This window comes from Sebastes fasciatus, chromosome 7, assembly GCF_043250625.1.
Source record: "Sebastes fasciatus isolate fSebFas1 chromosome 7, fSebFas1.pri, whole genome shotgun sequence".
Taxonomy (NCBI): Eukaryota; Metazoa; Chordata; class Actinopteri; order Perciformes; family Sebastidae; genus Sebastes; species Sebastes fasciatus.
The window spans coordinates 16,721,078-16,739,893 of NC_133801.1; the positions used below are offsets into that span (position 1 = coordinate 16,721,078).

General features: G+C 40.2%; 1 protein-coding gene across 1 annotated transcript in view; it reads right to left on the minus strand.

The window, feature by feature from the left end:
* The window catches only part of LOC141771551 (leucine-rich repeat and fibronectin type III domain-containing protein 1-like protein), a 203,283-nt gene that overhangs the window by 72,846 nt on the left and 111,621 nt on the right, over window positions 1-18,816 (minus strand). The window contains exons 3-8 of the mRNA XM_074641949.1: window positions 13,618-13,834; window positions 12,649-12,800; window positions 11,675-11,928; window positions 11,272-11,515; window positions 10,985-11,142; window positions 9,145-9,525 (exon numbers count right to left, since the gene is read on the minus strand). Coding sequence (XP_074498050.1) covers window positions 9,145-9,525; window positions 10,985-11,142; window positions 11,272-11,515; window positions 11,675-11,928; window positions 12,649-12,800; window positions 13,618-13,810 — 1,382 coding nt within the window. The 5' untranslated portion in view covers window positions 13,811-13,834. The remainder of the gene's footprint in view (window positions 1-9,144; window positions 9,526-10,984; window positions 11,143-11,271; window positions 11,516-11,674; window positions 11,929-12,648; window positions 12,801-13,617; window positions 13,835-18,816) is intronic.

An 18,816-nucleotide genomic window follows, 5' to 3' on the forward strand; every position in this document is an offset into this window, starting at 1 on the left:
AATTAAAGTGTGTGCTTTATGGAGTGGGAACATACAGTATGTCTGAAGGCTGACACAACACTGCAAAAAATGAAAAAAGTAGGGCTGTCAAAGTTAACGTGATAATAATGCAAATTTGTTTTAATGCCACTAATTTCTTTAACGCATTAAGGCACCTTGCATTTTTAGGCTCAGTTTGAAGTTACTGGCATCATATCAAACTAGAAAAACTAAGGAATCCATTGCTACCAACCATGTCATACTAGCTTGTCGTGAAGGAGGCTAAATAACGCTCCCAACTTAAGCTACATTTGGCGAGGAAAAACTGTCAAAGCTGTTGTTGCCTGTTGGGCTTGAGTTTGCCATGTTATGATTTGAGCATATTTGTTATCCTAAATGCAGTACCTGTGAGGATTTCTTGACAATATTTGTCATTGTTTTGTGTTGTTAATTAATTTCCAATATTATATATATATATATATATATATATATATATATATATAATATGTTTGTTTAATATATATATATATATATATTAAACAAACATATTTGCCCATGTTGATAAGAGTATTAAATACTTGACAATTCTCCCTTTACGGTATATTTTGAACAGATAAAAATGTATGATTAATTTCCGATTAGTCACGATTGACTATGGACAATCATGTGATTAATTACGATTACATTTTTTAATAGAGTGACAGTCTAATTATTTTTATCAAAGGTGCTAAATTCGAAATTCAGAGCATATCAATTGCTTCTACACAACTCTCAACATGGCGACGGCTGAGCCGGTGGCTCGTAGCTAATGGTGTTAACAGCACTAACAGGTAAAAACAAGGTTGATCCAGCTGGCTCTGCTTATGATACATATTGTTGACAAAGTGTAGTCTAAATACCGTAACTGGTATAAATGCAGCAATGCATGCTACATTTGAAGTTTCCACTTCAATTTGAATCCTCAAACAGGATGCTCTGATTAGCAGATCTCAACACTGCCAAGTCAGATTCTGCTCACATTGCAATATGTTGAGCAGGACCACATCCATTAGGTGGTCAATGTGTTTCTGCATATGCCGAGTCACAAGTACATTCACTAGCCCTTAGAAATCACATGCTACAGTCACGCTGCATTTGCACTGCAGCTAAAGGTGGTTGCTTTCAAAGCAAGATATATACAGACCTACAGGTTTGGCTGATCAATATGTAATACATGCATACTTGTATTTGACACCCAGAAGATGGCAATGTCATAAAAGTATCAGTGTTTTTCTTTTTCTCTCTTTTTTTTTTGCCTGTAGGGGTGTCAGTATTTCACTGAGACAGGGAAAAGAGGTGTGCTGCAGCTTAAAGGTGATAATTACATCAAATAAACCGCTGGTTGGTTGAGTGGTCCTGAGAGTAAAATAAATAATCTTTGGTCTATAACAAGCATCGCCATGGTTACAGGCGTCACTCACAGCAATTGCAAGACTGGTGACGGAGATTGACTCCATTTGCGTGTGCTCATTTCATTCCGTTTCGTGAAATATGTACAACACATGACAGGACTCACTCTCAGCAGGAGATGCAGCTGTCATTTTCCCAACAGTGACAGAATGAGTGTTACAGGCACAGAGTGGAAATGTAATGAAAAACCACGTAATGGCCAAATGTGAACACCGACCGATACATCAAGCTCGGATCCTTCTGACAGGAACTTATAAATCATATTGAAATGAAAAGCCTAGTTTTAGGCTAATGTAGCTCTGGATCGGGCTGCTCAGCTACAAAGCCGAGCTAATGCCAGGCTTGTTTGGTTAGATAATGTGCTATCCCCGGCGAGGCCTGCGGTTGAATCCAGGCTATTGATCCTTCTTGACCTTTGACTGATCATAGCTCAGTATGTTTAATACACAATTGTCGCTTGTCCCAAAAGCTCTACCAGCAGCATGAATCAACATGCATACACACACAAATGACACCAGGTTAAACAACAACCTAGAAACTCCCAGTTTGGCAACTCCCCTTTATACAATCACCATTACGTGCTGTAGCTTTAAGGGCAAATAAAAAAGGGGGAAAAATCCATTGCAATCAGATAATTATTATGTTCCTTCTATAAAGCTGTTGACACAGTCGGATTAAAAGCACAGGCCCCGCCTCTCTTTAAAAGGCCCATTCACTATGGAACACATACATTGAATTACAGACATCTTTAAAGGCCACCAATAATCACACACAGTACAGGAAAAATGCAATGGGAGATTAGCCGGAGAAAAATAAAATATAACAGACAGGGAAAGAAAATCAAGGCAGGAAATGTGACGTAAATGAAAAGAAATACAGGAAGCTTAACGAGGAGGCATCAAGTTGAGAAGAAACTAGGTGTAGATTTATCTCATTCATCTGGGTAGTAAAATGATGTGTCAAAATTAAATTGTTTAGGGCACTATTACCATAAAGCAGGGTATGCTTTAGAGCGTGGCTACCTTGTGATTGACAGGTCACTACCACGGCATTGTCCGTTCTGGGAGTTGTCTGTGTTTTCGTCTTACAACTTTAACCCTTTCACAGTGTGTTTTCAGTTCATGAAAGTTAATAGTAGAATTTTGGCTCCCTAAAAATATGTTGCATAGAGTTTGGTTGTACTAAGGTCCAACCTTTGGTGTCCCTTCTGTTTGCAAAAGAACAAGATGGCATCGGCCAAAATGACGAACTTGAGGCTTTGAAACAGCAGTCCACAAACCGATGGGTCATGTCACGGTGACTACGTTAGCTTCTTATATACAGTCTATGATTTAACCAAAGCCCAATCTTTCCCCAACCTAAACCAAATGCCTAAACACAACCATGAAATACTTAAAGTTTGCTTTACTTGCCACCAGCAGATATTTTTTGCAAAAGCTAAGAGGGGTTAAGACGCCAACCATTAACTGCAATGTCCCTGGCTTGAATCCAGCCTGGGACCTTTGTTGAGTCTCTCTCTGCCTCGTTTCCTGTCATTTATACACTATCACTATTTAATAATGGCATAAAATGTCCAAAAATTATTAAGAAAATAAACACAGCAGCATTTGTAAATTAGTAAAAGTAATAAAACAAAAGTATTGTTTAGGAGAAAATCAAAAAGGAAATGATTTAAAAGAAATGGCAGTTGTTCAATTCAATTTATTTTTGTATAATGTCAAATCACAACAGAAGTTATCTCAAGACGCTTGTATTGTGTCTGTAGATGCTGGAATTGAATCTTTAGATTTAACTTTTGTAATGTTACTTTCTTCATTTTTACATAAAACAAATATTGTGTACCTTTTATGTAGTTTTGTTTGAGGTGCAGAAGAGACATGAGGGTCACTGTGAGCGTACGCAGTCTCACTTTAAATGACACAGATACACACACACACATGCACAGAGACATCGCCACTAGAGACTCTTAGAGAAGCCTCCTGCAGAGGTCTGTTGCCATCGATGGCACTAAAACTGACGTTAGGTTTTTGGCTAAAACACAGCTGCCATCTGTTCCAGTGTGCACACACATAAACACACACTTGAATAGACATTGATCATATTAGTCAGTGGTTTTTGAAGAGCATGTCTCAGACATGGCTTACCGAGTACATACACACGCACGCACACACACTCTGTGTTATAATGGCATTGATCGAAAGTAGTCGGGGGGTTTTGAGACTGCGTCAGAGAGCCCTATTTATGCTCTGAGCTCCTCAGGAAATCTAGACTATTGGTGGTCTTTATAAAGTGGAAATGGTTCCAAATTTAGCTGCTTGCTTAAATGAAAAGTGAAATAAAAAAGACACCGAGGGCAGTGTATAGATCACAAGAAGCTGTGATGTGGAGGCTCTGTCTGGAGTAATTTACTCAGCAGGGGGGAAGAAATTCAAGAATTGTATTATGCAGTACATTGTGTTATCATTCTATGTGCCTGAAACACCAGAGAATTAATTTAAATTATTTATGATCTGATTAAAATACCATCTGACAGAGACAAATAAATACAGGTAAAAAATAACACACATAAATATTGTCTACCATAAGCTATCATCACTGCTCGTGTCACAAAGCAATCTTTCCACTTTCCGATTACGAAGAAGCAACACACTTTGATTTTTCGTTTAATCAATTCTAATCAGTATTGATGAAGCTTTAACGAGTGTGACATTGATCAGTTTTAAAGACAGAGATAACCAGCATGTGAAGCTAAATATATTTGTTAAGCTCAAATGGCCTCTCCTTGCAGCACCAATATGTTGTTTTCTCTTTCCCCATTTCCTGCCTTCTCTGCTGCTCAGCACTTTGCCCCCCCCCCACCCCGTTCCACCTCTCCTCTCTTCACGGCATTGTGCCTCACCCCTCCTAATGGATATTGACCAAAGAAAGACAGAAGAGAAGAACTGTACACACATACACACTCAGGGCTGTTTTTTTTTCTTTTACTCAGTCCAGAGCTGGTGCAATGATGATGCCTTCTAATGGATGTTAATCTCATGATGCCATATGACTCCATCTATGGTATCATGTTTCAGCCAGGATCTTATGTGATGAAGTAAGATTAGATGACACATTTTTAAACTGCAACATGGGCATATGTGGATCGGGTAGCATGATGGATCAGACAGCGATATAGGCAAGGTATTTAAGATTAACATTAAGCTGCAATGTAGCTCAAGCATCCATGTATCCCACATTTATGTCTGATGTCATCTCCTCTTTCATTTGACAATGGCTAGGTTATCCTGCCCTGAAGCTGTAATCCTTAAGATTTCAGTGCTGGTTGATATGGCGCAATTGTGGTTACCGTGACAGCAGCAAGTGTGGTTTATTACTACAGCAAACATTCCTTAAGCAATGAAATTAAATACAAGAGCAGCGCTACTGGTGTATTTGTCTACAGCGTAACCAAACAAACTCACATTGTTTTAATAAGATACAAAGTCATAAATGATTGTAAACCACGATCTGATTTCATGCTTCACACAGTACAATACGTTTTCCACACAGCAGCAGGACACAGTGAAGTCGGTTACCTTGCAGGAGGTGTCTGTCTCTTGCAGCTCTTCATCTTAAAACTCAAAATTGTTGTTTTTTCTTGTTCCATTATCTCATTGCAAAATTAAATGATGATCTGCTGCCAAAAAAAATGCTGTAATGACCATTTTCATGTTTTGAAGAAGCATTTTTTGATGAACAGTTGCGGTCAGAGCAAACTGCAGTGACAAACACATTATGTTTCCTGTGGTTCTTCACAATAAAAGCCATGTTGTGTTATGGTAAATAGACTTGCATTTCTATAGCGCCTTTCTAGTCTTCCGACCACTCAAAGAGCTTTAAACTACATGTCAAAATTCACCCATTCACACACACAGTACATGGCAGAGGCTGCCATGCAAGGTGCCCATCAGGATCTAATCTAAATACTCATTCACACACCAATGGCACAGCCCTCGGGAGCAATTTGGGGTTCAGTATCTTGCTCAAGGATACTTCAATATGTGATCGAACCGTCAACCTTCCGATTGGTGGACAACCCGCTCTACCTCTGAGCCAAAGCCGACCCACTGAAACAAAATAGGAGTAATAGGAGTAGTACAAAAGAAATGGCGATTGTTGTTAGTTGTGATGGTGACTACAGTCCGTCTCGTTGCCTCGAATGCCTTCGTTGGTCGGATTGGTTGGTTAGGTTTAACGTTAGGCATGAGGAGTGAGATTAGTCAGGTTTAGGGTAAAATGGCAGGGTAAGCCAACCAGAGGCAGAGTAGGGCAGGTAGGAAATAAAATATAAGGACTGGGACGTCACCGATGATGTCATTTTGCGTAATAATTAGGCATGTGCTTCTGTTCAGGATAGTGGAGTCGGATAGTCGGATTACTCTGGCTCTCTATGTTTCGTAATGTTACTACCCCACTGCTTGTTGAGTCGCTACTGCAAACCCTCACCTCACTGAGTCCGCGGCCTGCCGTAATTCGATTTAGTTTCTATGGAAGTTAGCCAGCTACAACGTTTGCAATGGCAACGGTACACATAAAAGTGTCCGCCGCTCTGGCCATCTTGCTACGCTGATTTAAATGGGAATGTCCGTTCAACTCCTATTCTATTTCTATGGTTTCACCATTTGGACACTATGAATGCGAAGTAGCAGTAGTAGGAATTACTGTTTGCATTAGCAGTGACTTGATACAGCTCTTTCACATTGTAAAGAGAGCAATCCGTAAACAGTGATATCAATTAGATAAAATTATGCTGGATTACATGCATGCATCATTTTCCTGCAAATCCCTCTTTCCTTCAGAAGGCAATTTGAATCAGGCACAGGAATGGCAGATTCCGCCACTGACAATAAAAACTACTATATATAGAGATCATTATATATATCAATATAAATACACTGAATGGCTATTGCAGAAAAAAATGCCGACCATATATCTGATCAACTATGTCACTTGGCTATAGGTACAGAAAAGAACTGCCTCCTACCTTGAACGGGCAGGTGCAGATGGGAGGTTGCTATGCAGGAGATTGGTTGCCATGCTTAGAATTATAAGAAGCTGTTTGTCTCCCACAGTTAGCTGAACTGTCTGAATGAACAAGTGTCCTCTAGCTTCGAAATAACATCATAATCACTTTTCAGTAGAGACCCCCATTTCCTCATCACACAAGTGTCGACTTTTCACAAATTAACAGGTGCTGTGTGATTCCCTGTCAACGCGGATGGATTTGACATATTCTATCACAGGTTCTTTTTTCAAGAGTTATTTTTCCCCCGAGAGACGATTTCAGCTGTTGATCAAGAGTAAAAAGGCCAAGCAGAGCTGAATTGATTATCCGATAATTCTGCAGGGCAGTTTAGACATTTTTGATTTACTTCTGTAATCACGGAAGACAGAGTGATATATTTGGTCATTTCATTTGCACCTCTGAAAAATGAAATAAATTAATAGTCAGCGGCGCTCGTATGTGATAGTATTAAAGCCACCTGTCACTCATAACGAGATCTGGGAGACTTTCCTAACCTGTTGCCATGACAACTCCACAACATATGAAAACTCTTCAGAACTGAAAATAAACAGGGCTTTACCAGGCTTTTCCGAGAGATTTGGCAATAATGTTGCCAGTGCTTTGGGTTTTATGCACAGAGAGAATGTGGAAGATTCTCAATGACCACCAAGATTTAGAAGAGACCTTAACTGGAACACATACATGTGTTCTGTGGTAGTTAAGTCATGCTTGCATCTGAAAATCCATACTAACATGCTCTTTAGTACACTAAAGCAGTTTGTGAGTATGTCCAAAACCTTAGTATGAAACCAATAGTACATGAATTGCATACTTTTTCTGGTGAAATATTACAGTATGCAAACGGTGGACACCACACCGGCATAAATATCCCACAATGCAATGCGGTAGTAACACCAACGTTTATGGTACTCTGTAACATCTATAATGCTTCAATTTAAGAGTAAGTTTAAGTAGGGATGTAAATCACATGTTTCATCATAATATGATATATTGATTCTTTGGACAGTGATACAATAATAGCTGATATCACAAAGTCTGCCTCAATACGATTTTGATTCACTTCAATTCAGGGGCCTGCGATCAATATGAGACAATATCATATACCCATTAAACACAATCAGTTACGTTTATATGAACTCACAAAAAGCAACTAAAATATGATTTTATTGCTGAGCTCTACCGGATATTTAATTGAAAAACAATCTATTCTTTTTAATAAAAACAATAAATATAAAGTTGGAATTTCAAAATAAAGGCGCATCTTAAGGAAGATATTTATCGATATTTTCAATTTGCATCGATGATATTGGATCGTTGATCATTGAATCAATATTTCACCCCGGAGTATAAGATGTTAGTGTAAGTATAAGATTTGACTTTGCTATAGGCATAATATAGTTTTTAAATTAGTTCAGACTTTATGATTCTCACAAAACATAATTTGGTCTCATGAGGTTGGTTCGGGTTACCATGGTTACGTGTCTCGAACCGGCAAGGAGGCTCTCTGGAAGTGACGTGGTAATTACAGTTCAGTGTGTCCGAAAAGATACATACTACTGTTTATTCAGACAAAAGTATGTTGAACAATACTCATATTGAGTATGTAGTGCCATAAAATATTTTGCTACTGTTGTTTCAGTGTTGAACATCATGACACAAGAAAGCTGACTTGTCAAAAACACCAATTGGACCATTCATTTAAGTTCTTTGACTCTCATGCACAGGTCCACAATAGTCTGACATGCCCTTACTTCTAGTTAGTTCTATGATTAATATGATTTGCCACACATTGACCTTTCTACCTATTCAAATGATGTGCATTGAATAAGGCTCATCTCACTGATAACATTAATATTATTATATGGCTGCAATCACACCACTGTCAAGAAGAATTACCATAATACCTTGAACTGCTCTTTCAATCCATTGGAATTCTATTGGTGTTCATTACTATTATATTTATACTTGGGGTGACAGCATGCTGTGTGTGCAGTAGCATGTTCTGCACACAAAGCAGAGAAGGTACCCGTTTGTTTTAGGGATCTATGACATTATTACTTCCTTCTACATTGAAACTTTTAGATTTTACCAAATGTAGCATCAAGAGGTGCCAATCTGACAAAGTAATGAGTCAACAAGTGTCCTTGTCAAGTCAAACAAATTATGGAACAAATATTATATTCATAGAGCCATAATGAAAATAACAGCAATTTAACAATGCGGCAACCAGATCAGCACATCAACGCAGTACCGAGGCAAACTGACAGACAAGCATTAAAACAGCCACAATCACATTTGGCCCAGGCCCAGCGAACCCGGCGATGGCTCTGTTCCACTACAGAGGTCTTTATCATCTCAGTTGATTAGACTTTTACGACTGGATGACTGGCTAATCTCCATTCGTATCATCTATCATCTGCTCCCATCCTCAGAGCAGCGGCTGATGCCTCTTGATTAACTTACACACAACTTCATTCCCACACACACACACACACACACACTCACACTGACAAACACTTTGAGGCACGGAAATGTCTTTTACAAATAGCCCTTACAGAATTCATAGAAGTCAACATCTATACTGTACTTTAGACAGAAAATGAAAACACACAGACAGATAGACAATAAATTGGTAGTGTAGATAAACCGACCTGTAAACCAGTGTGTCATCCCCAGAGCTGTTGTACTGGACCTGGAACATCCTGACTCCATTTGATGAAGTCTGACTGCTCCATCTAATGAGGGCAGAGTTCCCTGTCAGTTCCACCAACGAGACCCTCCGGTCTGCCCCTCTTGTCTCGTTGTTGGGCAGCGCAACCTTGGAGGACGTCAGGATGTCAGAGGGGGCAGGTTCAGAGGACGGGTCTCGACTGCGGCTTGTGCTGTTCGCCAGATGGGGCATCGCCGTGACGACTAGCTCCACCCTTCCTGTGGATTCACCTGCTGCGTTGGAGGCAATGCAGGTGAAGTTACCTGAATCCTTCAGGGCTGTTACATTGATCTCCAGGCTTCCATTAGGGAAAACCAAAGTCCTGTAACAAATTGAGATGCATCGTTAAGTGATTTAATTCAATACATTAACTGAAATGTAAATGTTACGACAAAGTAACAAACATATACTCTAAAAATGTCAGGCTATTGGCATAGTCAGATAGGGATGTCATGAGGGACGAAGGCAACTTCAAACCTTCAAACATGATGTGTTCAAATGTGATCTTAGTTTTTGGTGAGAAACTTGAATAAATACAGTTGTCTGAAGGAGATGTTTTCACAGCAATTTAAAATAGATAATAGAGAGGGAATTATGACCTGTTTAACAAAAAACACAAAAAAAAAAAACGTATGCAAACGGTAATAAAGGAGTGGATGTTTAAGTACATGGGATTTATTGTTTGACTTTTATTTTTTAGTGTGGTATCAAATTGGTGTGGAGAATCGTGGAATTTTACATTTCTGGTATCGTGACATTCCTATAGTCAGAACTTTAAATGGGCCAGGCCATTTTGCACCCCATTCATTTTAATGTAGAAAGGAGCAAGACACATTGAGTGGTTGCAAAATGATCCCCCATTATTCTGACAATTTCAATTTAAGAGGCAACTCCCTTCTGGTCCACACCTCCCAGTCACGTAAGCCCTCCTTCTCTATCACCCACACAGGAGCCAATTGCTAATTGTTGTTCTTCTCATCAGCCCATTTAGTTGCACCTGTACTTTGCTGCCTCAAGCACCTAATGCTGCTGCCAAATTCCATCACCAGCATCCAGTCAGACTCTATCCAGAATCAAGGCAATGACTGCCAGGCTGAGGGGCTATGTTGCTGACTGCTTGTGGGCTTCATCCCCAAAAGTATAAGCATTAACCCAAATGGTATTTGCCAAAAATCCAACAATGCTTCATATCCACAAACTAGCTTTTCTGATCAAAAAATCTAAAGATGCCAACATAAATGTCAAATCAAAAAGTATGAAAGGAATTTAAGGGCTGTGATATACTTCAAAATTCTAACATTTTATAACTCATGTTGTATATGCAAAACCATAACTCGAAACCCACATATTTGACACATTATGCCAACTAGGTTACCAGATGGAAATGTGAGAAAGGTGTGACCTCAACAACTGCCTTCTAATCCTGAGTCAGAGTTGGCCCACACGAGTCATGTGCCTACGCCCTACTACTACAGCCAAGACAAAAATTATGTGAGACACACTGTCTGACTTTCTGACTCGGTTGCACATTGGCACATAGCACTGAGCTGGAGCAGTACAGGGAGGGATATTTAAACAGACCCTCTCTTGCACCTGCCAACTGGGTTGCCAGGTTTCTGACATCATTGAATATGGAGCGGTGCTCTCAGAGGACAAGTCACATCATGCCCTAAATTAACACTGTGCCTTTGATTTTGAGAACATGTACAATCTATAGGCCTATGGAGAAAAGTAATTAAACAAGACAATACAGTAGAAGTGTATAGAAATAGTCTTAGTACCTGGAGCTATTCGATATAAGTCGCCCCTCAGGGCTGATCCAGTGGACTTCAGGCTCTGGGTCGCCATTTGCCTTGCACTTCAGGCTGGCAGGCTGGCCTTCCATAGCCACTGTATGTGGCGACTTACGGGTCAGAACTGGTGGATCACAAATAAACTCCTAAAGGGCAAAATAAAGAATATGGTCATTATTTATATTATCATTTCAATTATTAAATGTCTGTCTTGGTTTCAAGGTTGTGAGACATCTTTAATATTAGTTTCCTGCAAGTGAAGCTCAAAATGTCACCTCTTCAGGGATTGTCCAGAAGTACTTGGCACTGAGGTCAGCGGGAGAGGCGCATGTCTCAAGGTCGTCTTCTCTTGTCAATCTTCTCAACCACAGAAGTTCACAGTTACAGTGAAGGGGGTTGCCACCAAAACTCAACACCAGGGAGGTGAGGGGGGAACCTTTGGACTTGGCATAAACTGGGATTCTCAGAAACAATGGGTCTGGGGGAATTTTCTTCAGCTTGTTGGACGTCATGTCTAGCCTGTGAAAGGACGGGGTGGGGAGAAGATGAGGGATGGATACAAGGAGAGAGGGATGAAGAGAGAGAGATACATATATTATTATTATTAGATCAACAATAACTTACTCAGTTGATATGCATTACATTATCTGTTCATCATCCGCTCATCTAACCATTTACCTGGCCAGCTTGTGTAGGTTGGTGAATACCCCTTGGGGAACATGTTCTATGAGGTTATGATCCATATTAAGGGTATTGACGTTGGTTAGGCGCCCAATCGTGTCCCAGGGCGCCTGGGCTAGGTTGTTGTAGCTGAGGTCGAGATCCTCCAATGTGGACAGGAAGTCATCAAAGGCATGGGGAGATATGGAGTGGAGCTGGTTGTTGGCAAGGATCAGGTGACGAAGGTTGGTCAAACCTTTGAAATGTTCATCCTAGTTGATGAAAAAGCAAAAAATGCTGTGAGAAGCATCGCAGTAATAGCATGATAAAGATACTCTATCTATCTACAGACATGTTATATGTATCTTTCTGTAATTGTAGCTCTATTGTTCAATTATGTGTATCCAGTAGCCACCCATCCAATAATCTCTATAAAAAGATTATGCATTCACATGTTGAATCTGTAGGCAACGGGACCAGATTTTGGCATCGAAAGCGTTCTGGTTTTCGTTTGTAGTTCGAGTAGTATTGACCAATCACATTCAAGCAGGCGTTGGTTGAATAGGCGTTGGTGTGGAGAGCAAAAGAGGCGGAACGCATTGGCCGAAATGCAATCTGGAAACCAACCGGCTATCGTCTGATGATGATTTGGCTTATTATTGGTTTAAAATGAACTTGTAAACTGGCTACTTTTGAAACTATCCGGTCGTACACGTTGTCTCTCAACTCCAACTCCAGTCTCGCATCTCATGTTGCTAATTGGACAATTTGAAACAATGAGCAGCGCGTGGAAAAAAGAAAGTCTTGGCTACACCGGAACCCCAGAAATATAGCCCCTTGCCCCCAGAGGCTTTTCCGTCATCAGACCGATAGCCGAAGGGTTCCAAGATTGCCCATCCAAACTTAAAGGCCTCTAAGTCCGTTTATCAGTTCAATGATCCATCTGACTATTCATTCCCATTTCCCATCATTAATCCATCCTTCTGTCTCACCTTGATCACAGTTAATCTATTAGAATCTAAGTGGAGGGCTCTCAGTCGCCGCAGGTCACTGAAGGCTGAAGGGAGAATCTGACTGATGGTGTTTCTGGACAGGGTCAGATGTAGCAGGCTGGTCATGTTGGCAAAGTCCTTTCTTCGGACAGCTGGGAGTGAGCAGAATAAACACAAAGAGATGCTCCATCAACAGAGTCCTAATTGGCCAGATATTTTTAAGCACAAATGTTTGCCTGAGATGGGTTGGAAGAATGAGTTTTGCACAGGGCAGTGCTGAACTGACATGATTTGGACATGAACAATGTGACTTAAATAACTACGGCAGTGTGATATTGTTAATGGCGCATCAAATTATCTCTCTGGACCCTGTGAAAGCCGTCTTTGTTTAGCTTGTGTGTCTTTTGTTTTGGCGAACTATAGAATAGAATTTATTTTAAGTCGAGCCTGGGAAGATTAGGTAGCTGCCTTGGTGGGAGCTAAAAGCTATCCAGATTAAAATAAAAGGATAAAGCAACACATCAGTTCTTAAAAATAAGTACGTTTCAAAGTATGTGAGATAGCTCTTTGATATAAGGAGATGAATCATGAATGAGATTTGCTAGACTAAATGACAAAACAAAAAAGTTTCAAAGTATGAAAGTTTAAAAGAGATACCCAGACTCCTGAGAAATATTATGTATTGTTTTGTTCAACAAAAACGAATTGTGACTTGAGCCAACATTTGTTTTCAGTGCTATCATTCACATGTGACACACTCTACTCACTGCATCCACTGTGCCCTTTGAATTTCAGCAGTATATTTAAAGTGTCAATAGCCTGCTGCTCAATATTATTGAATGCAACAAGTTCCCCCTTGAGGAAATCACTTAAGACGATGGTTGATGAGGATGAACAGCAAAATTGTCTTAATGCCCTGCCTTGATTAATGGTGAAATGGAATACAGGACAGACTGGCAGGTACGTTACCTGTGATGAAGTTCTCTTGGAGCCGTAGCTCCACGGTACGCCGGTCAATGGCGGCAGGAACAAACAGCAATCCTGTCTTGGAGCAGAGGATAGCGAGCGATGGAGAAAGGCTCTGGCACATACAACGTTTTGGACACGGCTGTCCCCTGCATGCTGCTGCCAGCAACAGCAAAGAGAACCACAGCCGTTCCATTATCCTCCACTGGGAACAGGGCAACTGGAAGACAGAAAGACATGAGCGATGAGTTGAAGTGGGAACAAAGATTGCCTCCCTCGAGACAAGGTAACTGGCAGGAAGAAAACTTGGTCAAAAAGAATACAAACCATTTACACATACTTGTACAGTATAAGCATTTACGAATATGTAAAGCAAAATGAGAGGTTCCTTTTTATTTCATCATTACCAGAAACTAGGGCTGTCAATTGATTATTTAATCACGATTAATTGAAAATGAATCTGTTCAAAATGTACCTTAAAGGGAGATTTGAAGTATTTAATATTCTTATCAACCTGGGAGTGTGCAAATATGCTTGCTTTATGCAAATGTATGTATATGCTTATTACTGGAAATCAATTAACAACACATAGAAATGACAAATATTGTCCAGAAACCCTCACAGGTACTGCATTTAACATAAGAAAAAATGCTCAAATCTTAACATTGCAAACTCAAGCCCAACAGGCAACAACAGCTGTCAGTGTGTCAGTGTGCTGGTTTGACTGTGACTTGCCCCAAACTGCATGTGATTATCATAAAGTGGGCATGTCTGTAATGTGGAGACTTGTGGGTACCCATAGAACCCATTTTCAATCACATAACTTGAGGTGAGAAGTCAAGGGACCCATTTGAAAATGGCCTTGCCAGTTTTTCCTCACCAAAAAGTTTGAAACGTTATTTAGCCTCCCTCTCGACAAGCTTCACTCTAGCTTTAAAACAGAGCCCACTACAATCAAACATTTGTTGTTAATGCGTTAAAGAAATCTGTGGCCTTAAAACAAATTTGCGTTAACAGCCCTACCAGAAACATAAATGCTATCGTTGGTAGCTTGGTGGTTAGCCTGCTAACCGCAGCACACTTATCTTGTTAAACATTGCTCTCTAGCTGAGGTGACCCACAGCTGGCAGTGCTCTATATCATCTTGAGTTCAGGCTTGATACAGGGACATTAAATATGTAGTGTGAGCTGATCTAAAACTGTCTTGCACATACAGTTTTATAAGCTCTATAATGTATCACGCCAAGTTACTGCAAAGAAAAAAAGTGACAAGTAATGGAAAACCTATGTGCAGTCCTGTAGTTCTTTTCAAATAGTTTCTTTGTCTTTGTCTTTTCATACTGAGACACATTGAAATAGTCCCCATCTATGGCTGAAAAGTGTGTTATTTTTACCAGACAAAAAAAAACTAAATAGACCAAAACCACGAGCATTATATACTGTACAATTGTGTGACTTTCTGCTTACAAAGTTGACCCAAACATGTAATTCCACAGTCAAGCTGCTATTGAGCACAATACTTCCTTTAAAAAAAAACTCCCTTTTTAACTTGACAATAAAGTCAGGGTAGAGAGAGGAGAGGGAGGAGTAGATCATAACACTGCTCAGGAGCTGGACTGAATTACACAATGCTGTGAGCTCATAATGGGCTCTATCACCATGCGGCTGCATGGTGAGATGGCATTTTCCTCAGGCACACTGGGGATTCTTCCTCACCAGTACCTGTTTGATATTTTGGCAAGGTGTATTATAAGTGTGGAGTGTAGATGTTAATATCCATAACAGCCTTACTTGCATGTCTCATCCACAACAGCTTGTATAATGAAGGCTTCTTACAAAGCACACCTCAGTCTGTGCTCTTATCCACATCAAACTGATTTGTTATTTTTCAGTATTCTGGTCTAGTTTTTTTAGTATGTAGTGCAAATTGACAGTGCTGGGCATGATGACACTCTCAGGACTCAGGGGACACACACGATTCAACACAGTTCCATCACAATTTGTCAGCCAGATTTTTCTCTTTCCAGTTTACACCACTTTAACCCCCTCAGGGCCATCCTTTCCTCACTCAGTATCTGTTTACAACAACACCTGTCTAAGTCTTTCCAACATGTTCGGAAACAAGTAGCCCCTCGATGCGTCACAATAGATGTTCACCAGTGTGTCTGCGATGACATGATGTGGTAGAACAGAATTGTGTCTGCTCACAACTGAAATTGCATAGCTGTAAGTGAATCCACAACTGTTTGTGAATAAAACATGGTATGAAAATGGTTAATAATAGATCATTAATGCCTCCCTATTGAGGCTTAAATAGACAGTTGTTTTAGTCCCAGTTTAGCAATAGTGACACAGCTACATCTAATCAAATCAAACCTCAACAATAAATCAATTAATGAATTGAAAAATATGTCAAGACACACAGTCTTAGACCACATTCTTATTTGCACTTTAATTTTATTGATTTTTCTACAGTGTCATTTAGAATCGCAAATTTGGTTATTGAGTGCATCATTGTAAATGTGACAAAAAATAAAGGTATTTTTTGACCTGGGCTCGTTGGGTAGCCACTCTACATAGCCAAATCATGGTTGGCATTATTAAAGGTATAATTTGCAAGAATTTCTTAAAAACAATTTATAGACTGATACAAAAATAATCCCTCTCAATCATCACTGATGCTCCACTAGAAATGTGTGGCGGTGTCTGTATCTACAGAGACCCTTCCCTTTGTCTGTATTCTCTCTTTTCTCCTTATTTAGTTGTGTTCAATAAATTTTTTGGCCTAACCAAAGAGTGTAACACACAGCCAACAACAGCACACCTGGTGTGCAGCCCGTTCAGGTTGTCAAATACCGCCGCTTTGTCACGCCCCTCTGCGTCAACCGAGGCACCCCCTTTTAGCTCTGGCCGATAAAAACTGACCGTATTTAACGGATGTGAACCGGTTGTGTGTTCTTATGCGCCTGTACTCCAGACAGTGTTCCCGCTGCCCCTCTGTCTCCAATGTTTATTCACCTGAGGGGCGCGGTGATTCTGCGGATCCCAGCTGAACATCAGATGGGTAGGCGGTCCTTAATGTGGCCAGGACGCATTCGTGTACACACTGCTAAAAGAATGTGGTCATATGTATATGTGGCCCAGACCACCTCTGAATGTGGTCTGAAAGATCCGATCTCAATGCATCTTGAGTGTGTTCAGAACTGTACTTAAAGCTGTCCACTTGTGATCGGATCACTGAGGACGCATGTTAATACCAGGTCTGAACAGGGCCTGATAAACACGTTGTGCATTAGGACAAATTAATTCAGGCGGTTCTAATACACCGTTCATATCTACAAAAAGTAATGCACAAATGCAACAAAAGATATACAAACTGTTGTATGAGGATACGTTGATTAATTTGACTTAGCGTCATGAATTTATTTCAGTTGCACAGATAACACAGATATAATGGGGTCACCTTCTCTTTGCAAATAGTGTTGTCTTTCTGCTGTAGAACAGCGAGGGACTCAAACCATTTCCACTTTCCAGCACTACACGACTCAAAACTCGTGGTGTGATATGTATGTGTACCAGTGGGCAGCAGTATATTAGCCTTCCCAGTGTGACTACCAGGCTAATCAATAGCATTGGACTTGTATTCAGTAGGAGGCCTGTGTAAAGTACTACTCCTCCCTTGATACTCCTAAAACCCTCAGTGGAACATTTTTATCAAGGGATGATAATGTACTACAGCATCACAAGATACCCAGTGATGCTTTTCTCTCTTTATCTTGGATTCCCCTGTTTATCATCCAATAAACCGGATCTGCCAAATACATACAAACAAACAAATGAGAGTGCGTGCAATCTCATGAGCCCGCTATAAATAGATTCGCTGTAATTTGATGCTTCTCCATCCTTCCACGATTTGAAACGTGGAGCAATGATTAGTTGTAACTTACATACAAAGAGACTCTTCTATTCTTCTACCAGTCTTTACTCCCTCTCAAGCTTTTTCTTTGTCATTCAATATATTTTTCTCCATTACTCTTGATTATTCCCCCGCCATACCTCCCCATCCCCATTCCCTTCATACGCCACATTATTCACCTGTTGTTTCCTCAATCCATGCTTTCTCTCTTCCCTCTTTACTCACTCCATCATCCCTATTTCTATACCCATGTGAATACATCATGTTATACAAACAATATAAAGTAGTTTGCTAGCAATTTCTCAGTCTTACATTATTTATAATCCTCCGTCACCTTGTATGTTATGCCCTAGCTGTCCATCATTCTCGGTAATTAATGCAACTTCTTTCACCCCAACTCATGCTCCCTCTCCATTTCTATCTCACGTCCCTCTTTGTCATCATCTTCCTACCTGCCTCTTAGATCCTAACTCCCTTCCTAAAGGGTGTAATTCACTTCACTTTTTCCCTCCCTTTCTTTTCTCATGATCATCTATGCTTCCTCCTCAATCTTTCTCTTTTCGCCCGCTCTCCCTACTCGCTTCATGCCCTCCCCCATTATCCATCCCTCACCTTATCTCATTCCCTTTTATTGCTTTATTGTTATGTATCTTTAATGTTGCAAAAATTGGTACCGATGGCAATTTTAAATACACACATCCCTCACTTGGGTCACCCACTCATCCGGCTTGCACGTGTACAGCATAACTGTACTGTCTATTAAGCGTTCTATTTTAAACATTTGCACAAACCTCACTTGGTTTTCCCACACATCCAGACTATGTGTGTTTTAGAGGCTATTCAATTACAGACGTATGGGTTTTTCCTGTGTAATTCGGTGAGGATGATAGCGATCAGTCACCCACCATTACTCGCTGACGTGCTTGTTCAGCTATGGAGAGTTAATAACACAAGAGAAAACGGATCCAAGCTGTCTGCCCTTGTTACCAGTTAGATTGGGCCATTATAGTCGTTGGCAATGATTTGAATGACAATCTAATACTCTGCAAATGCTAACTGTTGATGCATCTTTATTGCAGGGTTGAGAGCATGACAGTTCTGTTCCAACTCGATGAAACTCCACCTGGTTTGAACCAGCTGTGATAGTGACTGGCTGTCTTATACACCCTCATACTCAAAGTCTCATACTGCATGATATTCTGAATACAGTACTGTTGCAAAAAATATGACTTAATCACAGTATAAGCTTGGTCTTGGAAGAGGACTTGGTGGTCTTGCTTGGTAAA